General features: G+C 54.2%; 1 protein-coding gene across 1 annotated transcript in view; it reads left to right on the plus strand.

The window, feature by feature from the left end:
- Positions 1-16,453, plus strand: part of LOC128819531 (mucin-16-like) — a 59,392-nt gene that overhangs the window by 12,090 nt on the left and 30,849 nt on the right. Inside the window, exons 17-50 of the mRNA XM_053999784.1 lie at positions 122-319; positions 569-684; positions 756-766; positions 953-1,071; positions 1,460-1,575; positions 1,836-1,975; positions 3,650-3,763; positions 4,079-4,210; positions 4,712-4,785; positions 5,030-5,227; positions 5,921-6,036; positions 6,999-7,009; positions 7,196-7,327; positions 7,385-7,458; positions 7,703-7,900; positions 8,597-8,712; positions 8,923-9,814; positions 10,748-10,893; positions 11,003-11,070; positions 11,304-11,629; positions 11,747-11,773; positions 12,007-12,152; positions 12,246-12,313; positions 12,728-12,900; positions 13,011-13,037; positions 13,271-13,416; positions 13,510-13,577; positions 13,992-14,164; positions 14,275-14,301; positions 14,535-14,680; positions 15,233-15,446; positions 15,557-15,583; positions 15,816-15,961; positions 16,048-16,136. Of these exons, the coding sequence (XP_053855759.1) occupies positions 122-319; positions 569-684; positions 756-766; positions 953-1,071; positions 1,460-1,575; positions 1,836-1,975; positions 3,650-3,763; positions 4,079-4,210; positions 4,712-4,785; positions 5,030-5,227; positions 5,921-6,036; positions 6,999-7,009; positions 7,196-7,327; positions 7,385-7,458; positions 7,703-7,900; positions 8,597-8,712; positions 8,923-9,814; positions 10,748-10,893; positions 11,003-11,070; positions 11,304-11,629; positions 11,747-11,773; positions 12,007-12,152; positions 12,246-12,313; positions 12,728-12,900; positions 13,011-13,037; positions 13,271-13,416; positions 13,510-13,577; positions 13,992-14,164; positions 14,275-14,301; positions 14,535-14,680; positions 15,233-15,446; positions 15,557-15,583; positions 15,816-15,961; positions 16,048-16,136 (4,774 nt within the window). The remainder of the gene's footprint in view (positions 1-121; positions 320-568; positions 685-755; positions 767-952; positions 1,072-1,459; positions 1,576-1,835; positions 1,976-3,649; positions 3,764-4,078; positions 4,211-4,711; positions 4,786-5,029; positions 5,228-5,920; positions 6,037-6,998; positions 7,010-7,195; positions 7,328-7,384; positions 7,459-7,702; positions 7,901-8,596; positions 8,713-8,922; positions 9,815-10,747; positions 10,894-11,002; positions 11,071-11,303; positions 11,630-11,746; positions 11,774-12,006; positions 12,153-12,245; positions 12,314-12,727; positions 12,901-13,010; positions 13,038-13,270; positions 13,417-13,509; positions 13,578-13,991; positions 14,165-14,274; positions 14,302-14,534; positions 14,681-15,232; positions 15,447-15,556; positions 15,584-15,815; positions 15,962-16,047; positions 16,137-16,453) is intronic.

Genomic DNA, 16,453 nt, shown 5'->3' on the forward strand with positions numbered 1-16,453 from the left:
CCAGAGGGAACCACCTCGACCGTGCAGACCACATCTCAGCCTGAGTCCAGAACTTCAGCCTCTTCATCTTGGCCAGAGACGTCTCCACATGTGACAACCTCCACAATCCTGTCGACCACAGCCGAAAGCTCCAGCCTAAAGACTTCAGCCACCACTCCAATCCAATCTGAGCTGCCTGAGACACCCACTCATGACAAGGCCACCAGAGAAGGGACAGCAACAACGGTGACCCCTGAGGTGCGTGCAGAAGCATCATCCACAGCTCCTGGGACTATACCAACTTCTGCCACCACTTTTACTCTTCCTAGGAGCTCTACTGGTGAGAGCACTCCTCCATCTCTCACCACAACTGGAGCCACCACCAGCAGCCTATTAGAGACAGCCTCCTCAGCTGCTGCTCTGGGAACATCCACTGTTGCTTCCACCACTGTGTCCACACCCACAAGTCCAGAGGGCACCACCTCGACTGTGCAGACCACATCTCAGCCTGAGTCCAGAACTTCAGCCTCTTCATCTTGGCCAGAGACGTCTCCACGTGTGACAACCTCCACAATCCTGTCGACCACAGCCGAAAGCTCCAGCCTAATGTCTTCAGCCACCTCTCCAGTCCAATCCAGCACTACGGTGATATCCACTCGTGACAAGGCCACCAGAGAAGGGACAGCAACAACGGTGACCCCTGAGGTGCGTGCAGAAGCATCATCCACAGCTCCTGGGACTATACCAACTTCTGCCACCACTTTTACTCTTCCTAGGAGCTCTACTGGTGAGAGCACTCCTCCATCTCTCACCACAACTGGAGCCACCACCAGCAGCCTATTAGAGACAGCCTCCTCAGCTGCCCTTGTGGCAACATCCACTGTTGCTTCCACCACTGTGTCCACACCCACAAGTCCAGAGGGCACCACCTCGACTGTGCAGACCACATCTCAGCCTGAGGCTTCTTCTTCAGCCTCTTCATCTTGGCCAGAGACGTCTCCACGTGTGACAACCTCCACAATCCTGTCGACCACAGCCGAAAGCTCCAGCCTAAAGTCTTCAGCCACCACTCCAATCCAATCCAGCACTACGGTCATATCCACTCGTGACAAGGCCACCAGAGAAGGGACAGCAACAACGGTGACCCCTGAGGTGCGTGCAGAAGCATCATCCAGTGCTCCTGGGACAAGCCCAACTTCTACCACCACTTTTACTCTTCCTCGGAGCTCTACTGGTGAGAGCACTCCTCCATCTCTCAAAACTGGAGCCACCACCAGCAGCCTATTAGAGACAGCCTCCTCAGCTGCTCTTGTGGCAACATCCACTGTTGCTTCCACCACTGTGTCCACACCCACAAGTCCAGAGGGCACCACCTTGACTGTGCAGACCACATCTCAGCCTGAGTCCAGAACTTCAGCCTCTTCATCTTGGCCAGAGACGTCTCCACATGTGACAACCTCCACAATCCTGTCGACCACAGCCGAAAGCTCCAGCCTAAAGACTTCTGCCACCACTCCAATCCAATCTGAGCTGCCTGAGACAACTACTCGTGACAAGGCCACCAGAGAAGGGACAGCAACAACGGTGAAGCCTGAGGTGCGTGCAGAAGCATCATCCACTGCTCCTGGGACTAGACCAACTTCTGCCACCACTTTTACTCTTCCTAGGAGCTCTACTGGTGAGAGCACTCCTCCATCTCTCACCACAACTGCAGCCACCACCAGCAGCCTATTAGAGACAGCCTCCTCAGCTGCTGCTCTGGGAACATCCCCTGTTGCTTCCACCACTGTGTCCACACCCACAAGTCCAGAGGGCACCACCTCGACTGTGCAGACCACATCTCAGCCTGAGTCCAGAACTTCAGCCTCTTCATCTTGGCCAGAGAGCTCTCCACGTGTGACAACCTCCACAATCCTGTCGACCACAGCCGAAAGCTCCAGCCTAAAGACTTCAACCACCTCTACAGTCCAATCCAGCACTACGGTGATATCCACTCGTGACAAGGCCACCAGAGAAGGGACAGCAACAACGGTGACCCCTGAGGTGCGTGCAGAAGCATCATCCACTGCTCCTGGGACAAGCCCAACTTCTACCACCACTTTTACTCTTCCTCGGAGCTCTACTGGTGTGAGCACTCCTCCATCTCTCACCACAACTGGAGCCACCACCAGCAGCCTATTAGAGACAGCCTCCTCAGCTGCTGCTCTGGGAACATCCACTGTTGCTTCCACCACTGTGTCCACACCCACAAGTCCAGAGGGCACCACCTCGACTGTGCAGACCACATCTCAGCCTGAGTCCAGAACTTCAGCCTCTTCATCTTGGCCAGAGACGTCTCCACATGTGACAACCTCCACAATCCTGTCGACCACAGCCGAAAGCTCCAGCCTAAAGACTTCTGCCACCACTCCAATCCAATCTGAGCTGCCTGAGACACCCACTCGTGACAAGGCCACCAGAGAAGGGACAGCAACAACGGTGAAGCCTGAGGTGCGTGCAGAAGCATCATCCACTGCTCCTGGGACAAGCCCAACTTCTGCCACCACTTTTACTCTTCCTCGGAGCTCTACTGGTGAGAGCACTCCTCCATCTCTCACTACAACTGGAGCCACCACCAGCAGCCTATTAGAGACAGCCTCCTCAGCTGCTGCTCTGGGAACATCCACTGTTGCTTCCACCACTGTGTCCACACCCACAAGTCCAGAGGGCACCACCTCGACTGTGCAGACCACATCTCAGCCTGAGTCCAGAACTTCAGCCTCTTCATCTTGGCCAGAGAGCTCTCCACGTGTGACAACCTCCACAATCCTGTCGACCACAGCCGAAAGCTCCAGCCTAATGTCTTCAGCCACCACTCCAATCCAATCCAGCACTACGGTGATATCCACTCGTGACAAGGCCACCAGAGAAAGGACAGCAACAACGGTGACCCCTGAGGTGCGTGCACAAGCATCATCCAGTGCTCCTGGGACAAGCCCAACTTCTACCACCACTTTTACTCTTCCTCGGAGCTCTACTGGTGTGAGCACTCCTCCATCTCTCACCACAACTGGAGCCACCACCAGCAGCCTATTAGAGACAGCCTCCTCAGCTGCTCTTGTGGCAACATCCACTGTTGCTTCCACCACTGCGTCCACACCCACAAGTCCAGAGGGAACCACCTCGACCGTGCAGACCACATCTCAGCCTGAGTCCAGAACTTCAGCCTCTTCATCTTGGCCAGAGACGTCTCCACATGTGACAACCTCCACAATCCTGTCGACCACAGCCGAAAGCTCCAGCCTAAAGACTTCAGCCACCACTCCAATCCAATCTGAGCTGCCTGAGACACCCACTCATGACAAGGCCACCAGAGAAGGGACAGCAACAACGGTGACCCCTGAGGTGCGTGCAGAAGCATCATCCACAGCTCCTGGGACTATACCAACTTCTGCCACCACTTTTACTCTTCCTAGGAGCTCTACTGGTGAGAGCACTCCTCCATCTCTCACCACAACTGGAGCCACCACCAGCAGCCTATTAGAGACAGCCTCCTCAGCTGCTGCTCTGGGAACATCCCCTGTTGCTTCCACCACTGTGTCCACACCCACAAGTCCAGAGGGCACCACCTCGACTGTGCAGACCACATCTCAGCCTGAGTCCAGAACTTCAGCCTCTTCATCTTGGCCAGAGACGTCTCCACGTGTGACAACCTCCACAATCCTGTCGACCACAGCCGAAAGCTCCAGCCTAATGTCTTCAGCCACCTCTCCAGTCCAATCCAGCACTACGGTGATATCCACTCGTGACAAGGCCACCAGAGAAGGGACAGCAACAACGGTGACCCCTGAGGTGCGTGCAGAAGCATCATCCACAGCTCCTGGGACTATACCAACTTCTGCCACCACTTTTACTCTTCCTAGGAGCTCTACTGGTGAGAGCACTCCTCCATCTCTCACCACAACTGCAGCCACCACCAGCAGCCTATTAGAGACAGCCTCCTCAGCTGCTGCTCTGGGAACATCCACTGTTGCTTCCACCACTGTGTCCACACCCACAAGTCCAGAGGGCACCACCTCGACTGTGCAGACCACATCTCAGCCTGAGGCTTCTTCTTCAGCCTCTTCATCTTGGCCAGAGACGTCTCCACGTGTGACAACCTCCACAATCCTGTCGACCACAGCCGAAAGCTCCAGCCTAAATTCTTCAGCCACCACTCCAATCCAATCCAGCACTACGGTGATATCCACTCGTGACAAGGCCACCAGAGAAGGGACAGCAACAACGGTGACCCCTGAGGTGCGTGCAGAAGCATCATCTACTGCTCCTGGGACAAGCCCAACTTCTACCACCACTTTTACTCTTCCTCGGAGCTCTACTGGTGTGAGCACTCCTCCATCTCTCAAAACTGGAGCCACCACCAGCAGCCTATTAGAGACAGCCTCCTCAGCTGCTGCTCTGGCAACATCCACTGTTGCTTCCACCACTGTGTCCACACCCACAAGTCCAGAGGGCACCACCTCGACTGTGCAGACCACATCTCAGCCTGAGTCCAGAACTTCAGCCTCTTCATCTTGGCCAGGGATGTCTCCACATGTGACAACCTCCACAATCCTGTCGACCACAGCCGAAAGCTCCAGCCTAAAGTCTTCAGCCACCTCTCCAGTCCAATCCAGCACTACGGTGATATCCACTCGTGACAAGGCCACCAGAGAAGGGACAGCAACAACGGTGACCCCTGAGGTGCGTGCAGAAGCATCATCTACTGCTCCTGGGACAAGCCCAACTTCTACCACCACTTTTACTCTTCCTCGGAGCTCTACTGGTGTGAGCACTCCTCCATCTCTCAAAACTGGAGCCACCACCAGCAGCCTATTAGAGACAGCCTCCTCAGCTGCTCTTGTGGCAACATCCACTGTTGCTTCCACCACTGCGTCCACACCCACAAGTCCAGAGGGCACCACCTCGACCGTGCAGACCACATCTCAGCCTGAGGCTTCTTCTTCAGCCTCTTCATCTTGGCCAGAGACGTCTCCACGTGTGACAACCTCCACAATCCTGTCGACCACAGCCGAAAGCTCCAGCCTAAAGACTTCAGCCACCACTCCAATCCAATCTGAGCTGCCTGAGACACCCACTCGTGACAAGGCCACCAGAGAAGGGACAGCAACAACGGTGAACCCTGAGGTGCGTGCAGAAGCATCATCCACAGCTCCTGGGACTATACCAACTTCTGCCACCACTTTTACTCTTCCTAGGAGCTCTACTGGTGAGAGCACTCCTCCATCTCTCACCACAACTGGAGCCACCACCAGCAGCCTATTAGAGACAGCCTCCTCAGCTGCTGCTCTGGGAACATCCACTGTTGCTTCCACCACTGTGTCCACACCCACAAGTCCAGAGGGCACCACCTTGACTGTGCAGACCACATCTCAGCCTGAGTCCAGAACTTCAGCCTCTTCATCTTGGCCAGAGAGCTCTCCACGTGTGAAAACCTCCACAATCCTGTCGACCACAGCCGAAAGCTCCAGCCTAATGTCTTCAGCCACCTCTCCAGTCCAATCCAGCACTACGGTGATATCCACTCCTGACAAGGCCACCAGAGAAGGGACAGCAACAACGGTGACCCCTGAGGTGCGTGCAGAAGCATCATCTACTGCTCCTGGGACAAGCCCAACTTCTACCACCACTTTTACTCTTCCTCGGAGCTCTACTGGTGTGAGCACTCCTCCATCTCTCAAAACTGGAGCCACCACCAGCAGCCTATTAGAGACAGCCTCCTCAGCTGCTGCTGTGGCAACATCCACTGTTGCTTCCACCACTGCGTCCACACCCACAAGTCCAGAGGGCACCACCTCGACCGTGCAGACCACATCTCAGCCTGAGTCCAGAACTTCAGCCTCTTCATCTTGGCCAGAGACGTCTCCACATGTGACAACCTCCACAATCCTGTCGACCACAGCCGAAAGCTCCAGCCGAAAGACTTCAGCCACCACTCCAATCCAATCTGAGGTGCCTGAGACACCCACTCGTGACAAGGCCACCAGAGAAGGGACAGCAACAACGGTGAAGCCTGAGGTGCGTGCAGAAGCATCATCCAGTGCTCCTGGGACAAGCCCAACTTCTGCCACCACTTTTACTCTTCCTCGGAGCTCTACTGGTGAGAGCACTCCTCCATCACTCACTACAACTGGAGCCACCACCAGCAGCCTATTAGAGACAGCCTCCTCAGCTGCTGCTCTGGGAACATCCCCTGTTGCTTCCACCACTGTGTCCACACCCACAAGTCCAGAGGGCACCACCTCGACTGTGCAGACCACATCTCAGCCTGAGTCCAGAACTTCAGCCTCTTCATCTTGGCCAGAGAGCTCTCCACGTGTGACAACCTCCACAATCCTGTCGACCACAGCCGAAAGCTCCAGCCTAAATTCTTCAGCCACCACTCCAATCCAATCCAGCACTACGGTGATATCCACTCGTGACAAGGCCACCAGAGAAGGGACAGCAACAACGGTGACCCCTGAGGTGCGTGCACAAGCATCATCCAGTGCTCCTGGGACAAGCCCAACTTCTACCACCACTTTTACTCTTCCTCGGAGCTCTACTGGTGTGAGCACTCCTCCATCTCTCAAAACTGGAGCCACCACCAGCAGCCTATTAGAGACAGCCTCCTCAGCTGCTCTTGTGGCAACATCCACTGTTGCTTCCACCACTGTGTCCACACCCACAAGTCCAGAGGGAACCACCTCGACCGTGCAGACCACATCTCAGCCTGAGTCCAGAACTTCAGCCTCTTCATCTTGGCCAGAGAGCTCTCCACATGTGACAACCTCCACAATCCTGTCGACCACAGCCGAAAGCTCCAGCCTAATGTCTTCAGCCACCTCTCCAGTCCAATCCAGCACTACGGTGATATCCACTCGTGACAAGGCCACCAGAGAAGGGACAGCAACAACGGTGACCCCTGAGGTGCGTGCAGAAGCATCATCCACAGCTCCTGGGACTATACCAACTTCTGCCACCACTTTTACTCTTCCTAGGAGCTCTACTGGTGAGAGCACTCCTCCATCTCTCACCACAACTGGAGCCACCACCAGCAGCCTATTAGAGACAGCCTCCTCAGCTGCTGCTCTGGGAACATCCACTGTTGCTTCCACCACTGTGTCCACACCCACAAGTCCAGAGGGCACCACCTCGACTGTGCAGACCACATCTCAGCCTGAGGCTTCTTCTTCAGCCTCTTCATCTTGGCCAGAGACGTCTCCACGTGTGACAACCTCCACAATCCTGTCGACCACAGCCGAAAGCTCCAGCCTAAAGTCTTCAGCCACCACTCCAATCCAATCCAGCACTACGGTCATATCCACTCGTGACAAGGCCACCAGAGAAGGGACAGCAACAACGGTGACCCCTGAGGTGCGTGCAGAAGCATCATCTACTGCTCCTGGGACAAGCCCAACTTCTACCACCACTTTTACTCTTCCTCGGAGCTCTACTGGTGTGAGCACTCCTCCATCTCTCAAAACTGGAGCCACCACCAGCAGCCTATTAGAGACAGCCTCCTCAGCTGCTGCTCTGGGAACATCCACTGTTGCTTCCACCACTGTGTCCACACCCACAAGTCCAGAGGGCACCACCTCGACTGTGCAGACCACATCTCAGCCTGAGTCCAGAACTTCAGCCTCTTCATCTTGGCCAGGGACGTCTCCACATGTGACAACCTCCACAATCCTGTCGACCACAGCCGAAAGCTCCAGCCTAAAGACTTCAGCCACCACTCCAATCCAATCTGAGCTGCCTGAGACACCCACTTGTGACAAGGCCACCAGAGAAGGGACAGCAACAACGGTGACCCCTGAGGTGCGTGCAGAAGCATCATCCACAGCTCCTGGGACTATACCAACTTCTGCCACCACTTTTACTCTTCCTAGGAGCTCTACTGGTGAGAGCACTCCTCCATCTCTCACCACAACTGGAGCCACCACCAGCAGCCTATTAGAGACAGCCTCCTCAGCTGCTCTTGTGGCAACATCCACTGTTGCTTCCACCACTGTGTCCACACCCACAAGTCCAGAGGGCACCACCTCGACTGTGCAGACCACATCTCAGCCTGAGTCCAGAACTTCAGCCTCTTCATCTTGGCCAGAGAGCTCTCCACGTGTGACAACCTCCACAATCCTGTCGACCACAGCCGAAAGCTCCAGCCTAAAGACTTCAGCCACCACTCCAATCCAATCCAGCACTACGGTGATATCCACTCGTGACAAGGCCACCAGAGAAGGGACAGCAACAACGGTGAACCCTGAGGTGCGTGCAGAAGCATCATCCACTGCTCCTGGGACAAGCCCAACTTCTGCCACCAGCTTTACTCTTCCTTGGAGCTCTACTGGTGTGAGCACTCCTCCATCTCTCACCACAACTGGAGCCACCACCAGCAGCCTATTAGAGACAGCCTCCTCAGCTGCTGCTCTGGGAACATCCATTGTTGCTTCCACCACTGTGTCCACACCCACAAGTCCAGAGGGCACCACCTTGACTGTGCAGACCACATCTCAGCCTGAGTCCAGAACTTCAGCCTCTTCATCTTGGCCAGAGATGTCTCCACGTGTGACAACCTCCACAATCCTGTCGACCACAGCTAAAAGCTCCAGCCTAAAGACTTCAGCCACCTCTCCAATCCAGTCCAGCACTATGGTGATATCCACTCGTGACAAGGCCACCAGAGAAGGGACAGCAACAACGGTGAGCCCTGAGGTGCGTGCACAAGCATCATCCAGTGCTCCTGGGACAAGCCCAACTTCTGTTACCACCTCTTCCCTTCCTGTGAGCTCTTCTCTGGGGACCAGTTCACCAGCTCTCAGTACAACTACAAGTACCACCACTCTGTTGGAGGCAATTTCTACTGCTGCTGCTACCTCAAAGTTGACCTCTGAGCCCAGCACTTTGCCCACGTCTGTGAGAAAGGAATTCTCCACCACGGCTGCACAGTCCACATCGTGTCCCAAGTCTACTGCTCCAGCCTCTACCACCAGAGCAGAGACGTCTCCATTTGAGACAGCCTCCACAGTCATCTCGACAGCGGAACAAACCTCCAAACGAGAGACTTCAGCCAGCACAACAACGCAATCCAGCCCCACTGAGAGTTCCATGCATCAGCAGGTCAGCACTGCAGCTACAGAGGCACCAACCATGAGCACCACTGGCCTTGCCCAAATGGTGTCCTCTTCTCCTGGGTCAAGACCAACCTCTGCCACCACTTCTGCTCTTCTTCTGAGCTCTACCCTGGAGATCACTTCCCCAACCCTCATCACAACTACACCCACCACCAGCACTATTCTTGAGACAACCTCCACAGGTGCTGGTCTGACCACATCACGCATTGAGTCCACCACTGTCTCCAGCACCACAAGGCCAGAAGGCACCACCGCAACTGTGCAGACCACAGCTGAAGCTGAGGTTACGGCTTCAGTCTCTTCAGCTCGGCCGGAGACGTCTCCACACGTGACAACCTCCACAGTGCTGCCGACCACATCCGAAAGCTCCAGCTTCATGACTTTAGCCACCACTCCAATCCAATCCAGCCCTGCTGGAACAACGCCTCTTGCCTATGTACCCATCCCTGTGACAAAGATAAGAGCCAAGACCACCACTGGCTTTGCACAAACGGCCTCCTCTGCCTCTGGGACAAGAGCAACTTCTGCCACCACTTCTGGTCTTCCTCTGAGCTCTACTCTGGAGATCACTTCCTCAACTTTCACCACAACTACACCTACCAGTAGTGTTCTTGAGACAACCTCCTCAGCTGCTGGTCTGGGCACATCCCTCGCTGAGTCCACCTTGGTGTCCACCACCACCAGTCTGGAAGGCATCACCTCCTCTGCGCAGTCCACATCTGAGCCCAAGTCTACGGCTTTAGCGTCTTCAGCTCAGCCAGAGACCTCTCCACCTGTCACAAGCTCTAGGCTTCTTCCTTCTAGAGCAGAAATTTCGAGCACATCTCCTGCACAGACGACTTCCCATCTACTTTTCTCTACCTTTGGTCCATTTACTACACAGACTTCTCACACATCTTTTCTTGGTGTCAGCAGTACAGTGCGTTTGGAAATGACAACAATACCTCATAGCAGTCTTGGTTTCAGACCTAGTAAGTTCTGTATTTTCTATAAAATAATACCATTAATATACCTTTGTTGTTTTGGTTTTTTTTAAAGGGTCATGATGACTAAAGAGTGCTTCTCCTTCATTTTGGCAGTTGTTTATAATAATAGTTTCACTATTTTATGCTCTGTATAGTTTATTTTAATTTTTTTTTTTATAGCTAGCATTCCGGTTTTTATTTGTACTGCTGTATGGCCTTTTTATACTGCACTAACAACCTCAATTAATAGGCATAAAATCCCCCGGGAGATGGTTTTTCTTAGTTGCAAATTCAATGTTATCAATATTGCACTAATAAGCATTTCACTGGAAAAATATATTGCTATAATATTGGGATAATTGCATACCAGATATATAATGACCTATATGTCTATATATTAATATCTAATATCTGTTAAAAAGAAATTGAAAAAAATTTTAACATCTGTATTTTAAAAGTAAAAGTACACATTCATAATTCAATCTAGGAATAAAACCCCCATATGATTGAATACAGAACAAGGAGAAACAGAGGCATGGATAGGCAACCCCATGGCTGGCAGGAGTGACCTGTGGGCTCTGTGATTGTCCATCCAGAGGCTGAACACTGAACCTCGTGCCCCTTGTCATTCCCCATCTGTGCTTCTTCCAGCTCCCACCCAGCCACCAACAACGACAGCTGCTGCCCTTCAGCGTTTCACCGTCAACTTCACCATCACCAACCTCCCCTACACTTCTGACCTGGAGAATCCTGACTCGGCCAAGTTCAGAGCTACAAAAAGGGTTATGAACACCCTGGTATGTGGAACATCACTGCAGGGCCATGGCCTTACTCCTGCTCTCATCAGCAAGGAGAGAGTGCAGGGAGCTGGCCATGGCTTAATTATGAAACCTCTTTCCTTGGCAGCTGGACCGCCTGCTGAAGGAAAGCAGCATTGGTCCCGCGTTCCAAGGATGTGAAGCAACAGATTTCAGGTATGGGTCATTGTCCTTATGCAGGTGCCTTGGTGTGAGGAGGGTGCAAATCATGGTCAAGATCTGGGGTGCCCCTTCTATGAAGGCAGTAGTCTCTCCATAATGCCCTTGTGTCTTAGAGCTTCCCCTCACTGCCTGCGGCTTAATCCCCCTGAAGATGGTGTAGCCCCATGATGAGCCCTGAGTTCTTTAAGCCTCTTCCGTTCTGGAAAAAAATGAGGGCATTAGTGAAGGTGGACAGAAGGGGCCAACCATAAGACACAGAGAGATTTTGGGAAGTCAGAACATGAATTTCAACACAGGAATGGCAAAGAAGGCCTGGGACCCAGCGATGAACAGAGAACATACAGAGTGGGACTTCTAAGGGAGGTCTCTGTGTTTTGCAGGCGGGGCAGCCACAGGGACGAGACCCGGGTGGACGCCGTGTGCAGCTACAGCAAGGAGCCCTCGGCTGCGCCTCTGGACAGGGTGGGGCTGTACCACCAAGTGAGCAACAAGACCAGAGGCATCACCCAGCTGGGCCCCTACAGCCTGGACAAGGACAGCCTCTACGTCAACGGTGACCGGCGCTCCTCCCTCGGCCTCCTCTGCTCTCCCATGGCAGCCCTGCCCCAGAGCTGCCCCTTGCCCAGCTCCAGCCCCTGACCCTCTGTCTCTCGTCTCTCTCTTTTCCCAGGCTACAACGAGCAGCCAGTGCTGACCAGTGAGTACCTCGCAGCACAGGGATGGGGTCTGAAGGCAGCAAGTGCCTCTCTGGGCTCTTCCTTAGGGCAGAGGAGTCTTGGGCCTGGTGCTTGAAACCCTGGGGACAAGTGGGGATCCTCTCATCCTTCCTGTTGGGGAGCAGGGCTGACAGGAAGCTTCTGCAATTGTCCAGCCAGGGCTGTAACAACCAAGTCCTTGCCCCTTGTCATTCCCCATCTGTGCTTCTTCCAGCTCCCAGCCAGCCACCAACAACGACAGCTGCTGCCCTTGAGCGTTTCACCGTCAACTTCACCATCACCAACCTCCCCTACACTTCTGACCTGGAGAATCCTGACTCGGCCAAGTTCAGAGCTACAAAAAGGGTTATGAACATGCTGGTAAGTGGACCAGTACTGAGCCATATCCTTGCCCTCACTGAGCTCATCTCCTTGGAGGTCATGGCTTAACTGGCATCTCCCGTTTGCTGGCAGCTGGACCGCCTGCTGAAGGAAAGCAGCATTGGCCCTGTTTTCCATGGATGTGAAGCAGCAGACTTCAGGTATGGTTTCCACTCCAGCGTCCCTTTGCAGGGCCCTTGCTCATAAATGGATCATCATGCTCAAGTTCTCCTTTTTCTGGAGGCTGGATCTTCTCAGTAATGCTCTCCTGCCCAAAGCTCTTCTCTCTGATTTCCAACCTTCTTAGACACTCTCCTCAAATCCTATAATCTCATCTCAAGGTGCTTAGGGTCTAACCTTGAGAGGGCTTCTGGTCTGGCCTTGATTGCTTGTTCCTGAAAAGGGCCTGGGGCATGAGTAAAGATGGAGAGCAGGAACCAAAAAACAAACAGCCATGTTTTGGAAAGGCAGAGCTTGCACTCCAACTCAGAAATGGCATTGGCAGGACCAACACCCACCCCTGAAGGCAGAATGTTCAGAGGAGGATTTCTGAGGGAGGTCTCTGTGTTTTGCAGGCGGGGCAGCCACAGGGACGAGACCCGGGTGGACGCCGTGTGCAGCTACAGCAAGGAGCCCTCGGCTGCGCCTCTGGACAGGGTGGGGCTGTACCACCAAGTGAGCAACAAGACCAGAGGCATCACCCAGCTGGGCCCCTACAGCCTGGACAAGGACAGCCTCTACGTCAACGGTGACCGGCGCTCCTCCCTCGGCCTCCTCTGCTCTCCCATGGCAGCCCTGCCCCAGAGCTGCCCCTTGCCCAGCTCCAGCTCCTGACCCTCTGTCTCTCTCTTTTCCCAGGCTACAACGAGCAGCCAGTGCTGACCAGTGAGTACCTCGCAGCACAGGGATGGGGTCTGAAGGCAGCAAGTGCCTCTCTGGGCTCTTCCTTAGGGCAGAGGAGTCTTGGGCCTGGTGCTTGAAACCCTGGGGACAAGGGGGGATCCTCTCATCCTTCCTGTTGGGGAGCAGGGCTGACAGGAAGCTTCTGCAATTGTCCAGCCAGGGCTGTAACAACCAAGTCCTTGCCCCTTGTCATTCCCCATCTGTGCTTCTTCCAGCTCCCACCCAGCCACCAACAACGACAGCTGCTGCCCTTGAGCGTTTCACCGTCAACTTCACCATCACCAACCTCCCCTACACTTCTGACCTGGAGAATCCTGACTCGGCCAAGTTCAGAGCTACAAAAAGGGTTATGAACATGCTGGTAAGTGGACCAGTACTGAGCCATATCCTTGCCCTCACTGAGCTCATCTCCTTGGAGGTCATGGCTTAACTGGCATCTCCCGTTTGCTGGCAGCTGGACCGCCTGCTGAAGGAAAGCAGCATTGGCCCTGTTTTCCATGGATGTGAAGCAGCAGACTTCAGGTATGGTTTCCACTCCAGCGTCCCTTTGCAGGGCCCTTGCTCATAAATGGATCATCATGCTCAAGTTCTCCTTTTTCTGGAGGCTGGATCTTCTCAGTAATGCTCTCCTGCCCAAAGCTCTTCTCTCTGATTTCCAACCTTCTTAGACACTCTCCTCAAATCCTATAATCTCATCTCAAGGTGCTTAGGGTCTAACCTTGAGGGGGCTTCTGGTCTGGCCTTGATTACTTGTTCCTGAAAAGGACCTGGGGCATGAGTAGAGATGGAGAGCAGGAACCAAAAAACAAACAGCCATGTTTTGGAAAGGCAGAGCTTGCACTCCAACTCAGAAATGGCATTGGCAGGACCAACACCCACCCCTGAAGGCAGAATGTTCAGAGGAGGCTTTCTGAGGGAGGTTTCTGTGTTTTGCAGGCGGGGCAGCCACAGGGACGAGACCCGGGTGGACGCCGTGTGCAGCTACAGCAAGGAGCCCTCGGCTGCGCCGCTGGACAGGGTGGGGCTGTACCACCAAGTGAGCAACAAGACCAGAGGCATCACCCAGCTGGGCCCCTACAGCCTGGACAAGGACAGCCTCTATGTCAACGGTGACCGGCGCTCCTCCCTCGGCCTCCTCTGCTCTCCCATGGCAGCCCTGCCCCAGAGCTGCCCCTTGCCCAGCTCCAGCTCCTGACCCTCTGTCTCTCTCTTTTCCCAGGCTACAACGAGCAGCCAGTGCTGACCAGTGAGTACCTCGCAGCACAGGGATGGGGTCTGAAGGCAGCAAGTGCCTCTCTGGGCTCTTCCTTAGGGCAGAGGAGTCTTGGGCCTGGTGCTTGAAACCCTGGGGACAAGTGGGGATCCTCTCATCCTTCCTGTTGGGGAGCAGGGCTGACAGGAAGCTTCTGCAATTGTCCAGCCAGGGCTGTAACAACCAAGTCCTTGCCCCTTGTCATTCCCCATCTGTGCTTCTTCCAGCTCCCAGCCAGCCACCAACAACGACAGCTGCTGCCCTTGAGCGTTTCACCGTCAACTTCACCATCACCAACCTCCCCTACACTTCTGACCTGGAGAATCCTGACTCGGCCAAGTTCAGAGATACTCAGAGCATTATGAAGACTCTGGTACGTCCACCAGCACTGGGAAAGTTTCTTGCCATCCATGGGCTCTCTGTACTTGGAGAGTGCGCAGTGAGATTGCCATGCCCTGACTGGGAAAACTCTTCCCTTGGCAGCTTGACAGCTTCATGAAGGAAAGCAGCATTGGCCCCGCCTTCCATGGATGTGAGACAACAGATTTCAGGTATGAGTGGCCCTCCAGTGCTCCTCTGCAGTGCCCTCACATACATAAGAGAACCAATCATGGTCATATTCTCCTCTTTTATGGAGCAAGGACATTCTCTGTCCTTCCCCGATTTTTCTTCCTGTTGTACTTCTCTCTCATGTCTCCCCGTCACTTGCTACGCTCTCCTATTCTGGTGATGAAGGCCCAGTCCTGAGTTGACTCAGAAGTCCTTCTAGGCCCTCTCTTTCATGACCATGTACAGACTGATATTGAAGCTGGAGAAGAGTGTCCAGACACCAAGAAAACACACTGGAATTTTGGGCAGGCAAAGCTTGCATTCCAACACCAAAATGACCCCAAGGCACTTTCAAGCCCAGCTTTGAGAGGAAAAGAGGCAGAAGAGGAGGCTCAAGGAGGTCTCTGTGTTTTGCAGGCCTGGCAGCCACAGGGACGAGACCCGGGTGGACGCCGTGTGCAGCTACAGCAAGGAGCCCTCGGCTGCGCCTCTGGACAGGGTGGGGCTGTACCACCAAGTGAGCAACAAGACCAGAGGCATCACCCAGCTGGGCCCCTACAGCCTGGACAAGGACAGCCTCTACGTCAACGGTGACCGGCGCTCCTCCCTCGGCCTCCTCTGCTCTCCCATGGCAGCCCTGCCCCAGAGCTGCCCCTTGCCCAGCTCCAGCTCCTGACCCTCTGTCTCTCTCTTTTCCCAGGCTACAACGAGCAGCCAGTGCTGACCAGTGAGTACCTCGCAGCACAGGGATGGGGTCTGAAGGCAGCAAGTGCCTCTCTGGGCTCTTCCTTAGGGCAGAGGAGTCTTGGGCCTGGTGCTTGAAACCCTGGGGACAAGTGGGGATCCTCTCATCCTTCCTGTTGGGGAGCAGGGCTGACAGGAAGCTTCTGCAATTGTCCAGCCAGGGCTGTAACACCAAGACTTTGCCCCTTGTCATTCCCCATCTGTGCTTCTTCCAGCTCCCACCCAGCCACCAACAACGACAGCTGCTGCCCTTGAGCGTTTCACCGTCAACTTCACCATCACCAACCTCCCCTACACTTCTGACCTGGAGAATCCTGACTCGGCCAAGTTCAGAGCTACAAAAAGGGTTATGAACATGATGGTAGGTGGGCCACCACTGAGCTATCTACTTGATGTCATTGATCTCATCACCTTGGAAACAGTGCAGTGGTGGCCATGCCTTAACTGGGAAACCTCTTTCCTTGGCAGCTGGACCGCCTGCTGAAGGAAAGCAGCATTGGCCCTGTTTTCCAAGGATGTGAAACAACTGACTTCAGGTATGGATTGCACCCCAGTGTCCCTTTGAAGGGTCCAGGCACACATAACCTGTCTGGGCCTGGGTGGGAGAACACTCATGTTCTCATCTATTACGGAGGCAGGCCCTTCTCACTAATGCTGTCCTGCTGCAGGATGTTCTCCATGATGCCACTTCCTCTTATAGCTCTCCCTCAAAGCCCATGTTCTCATCTTGGTATGGTGTAGGCTAAAATTATTTAGTAAACTCTAGAATATTTTTAAATCCTTCCAGGCACTCTCCTTAATCCCAGAGCATTAGTGGAGATGAAGAGCACTATCTGGCCACCAAACACACAGA

This window comes from Vidua macroura, chromosome 26, assembly GCF_024509145.1.
Source record: "Vidua macroura isolate BioBank_ID:100142 chromosome 26, ASM2450914v1, whole genome shotgun sequence".
NCBI classification, from domain to species: domain Eukaryota; kingdom Metazoa; phylum Chordata; class Aves; order Passeriformes; family Viduidae; genus Vidua; species Vidua macroura.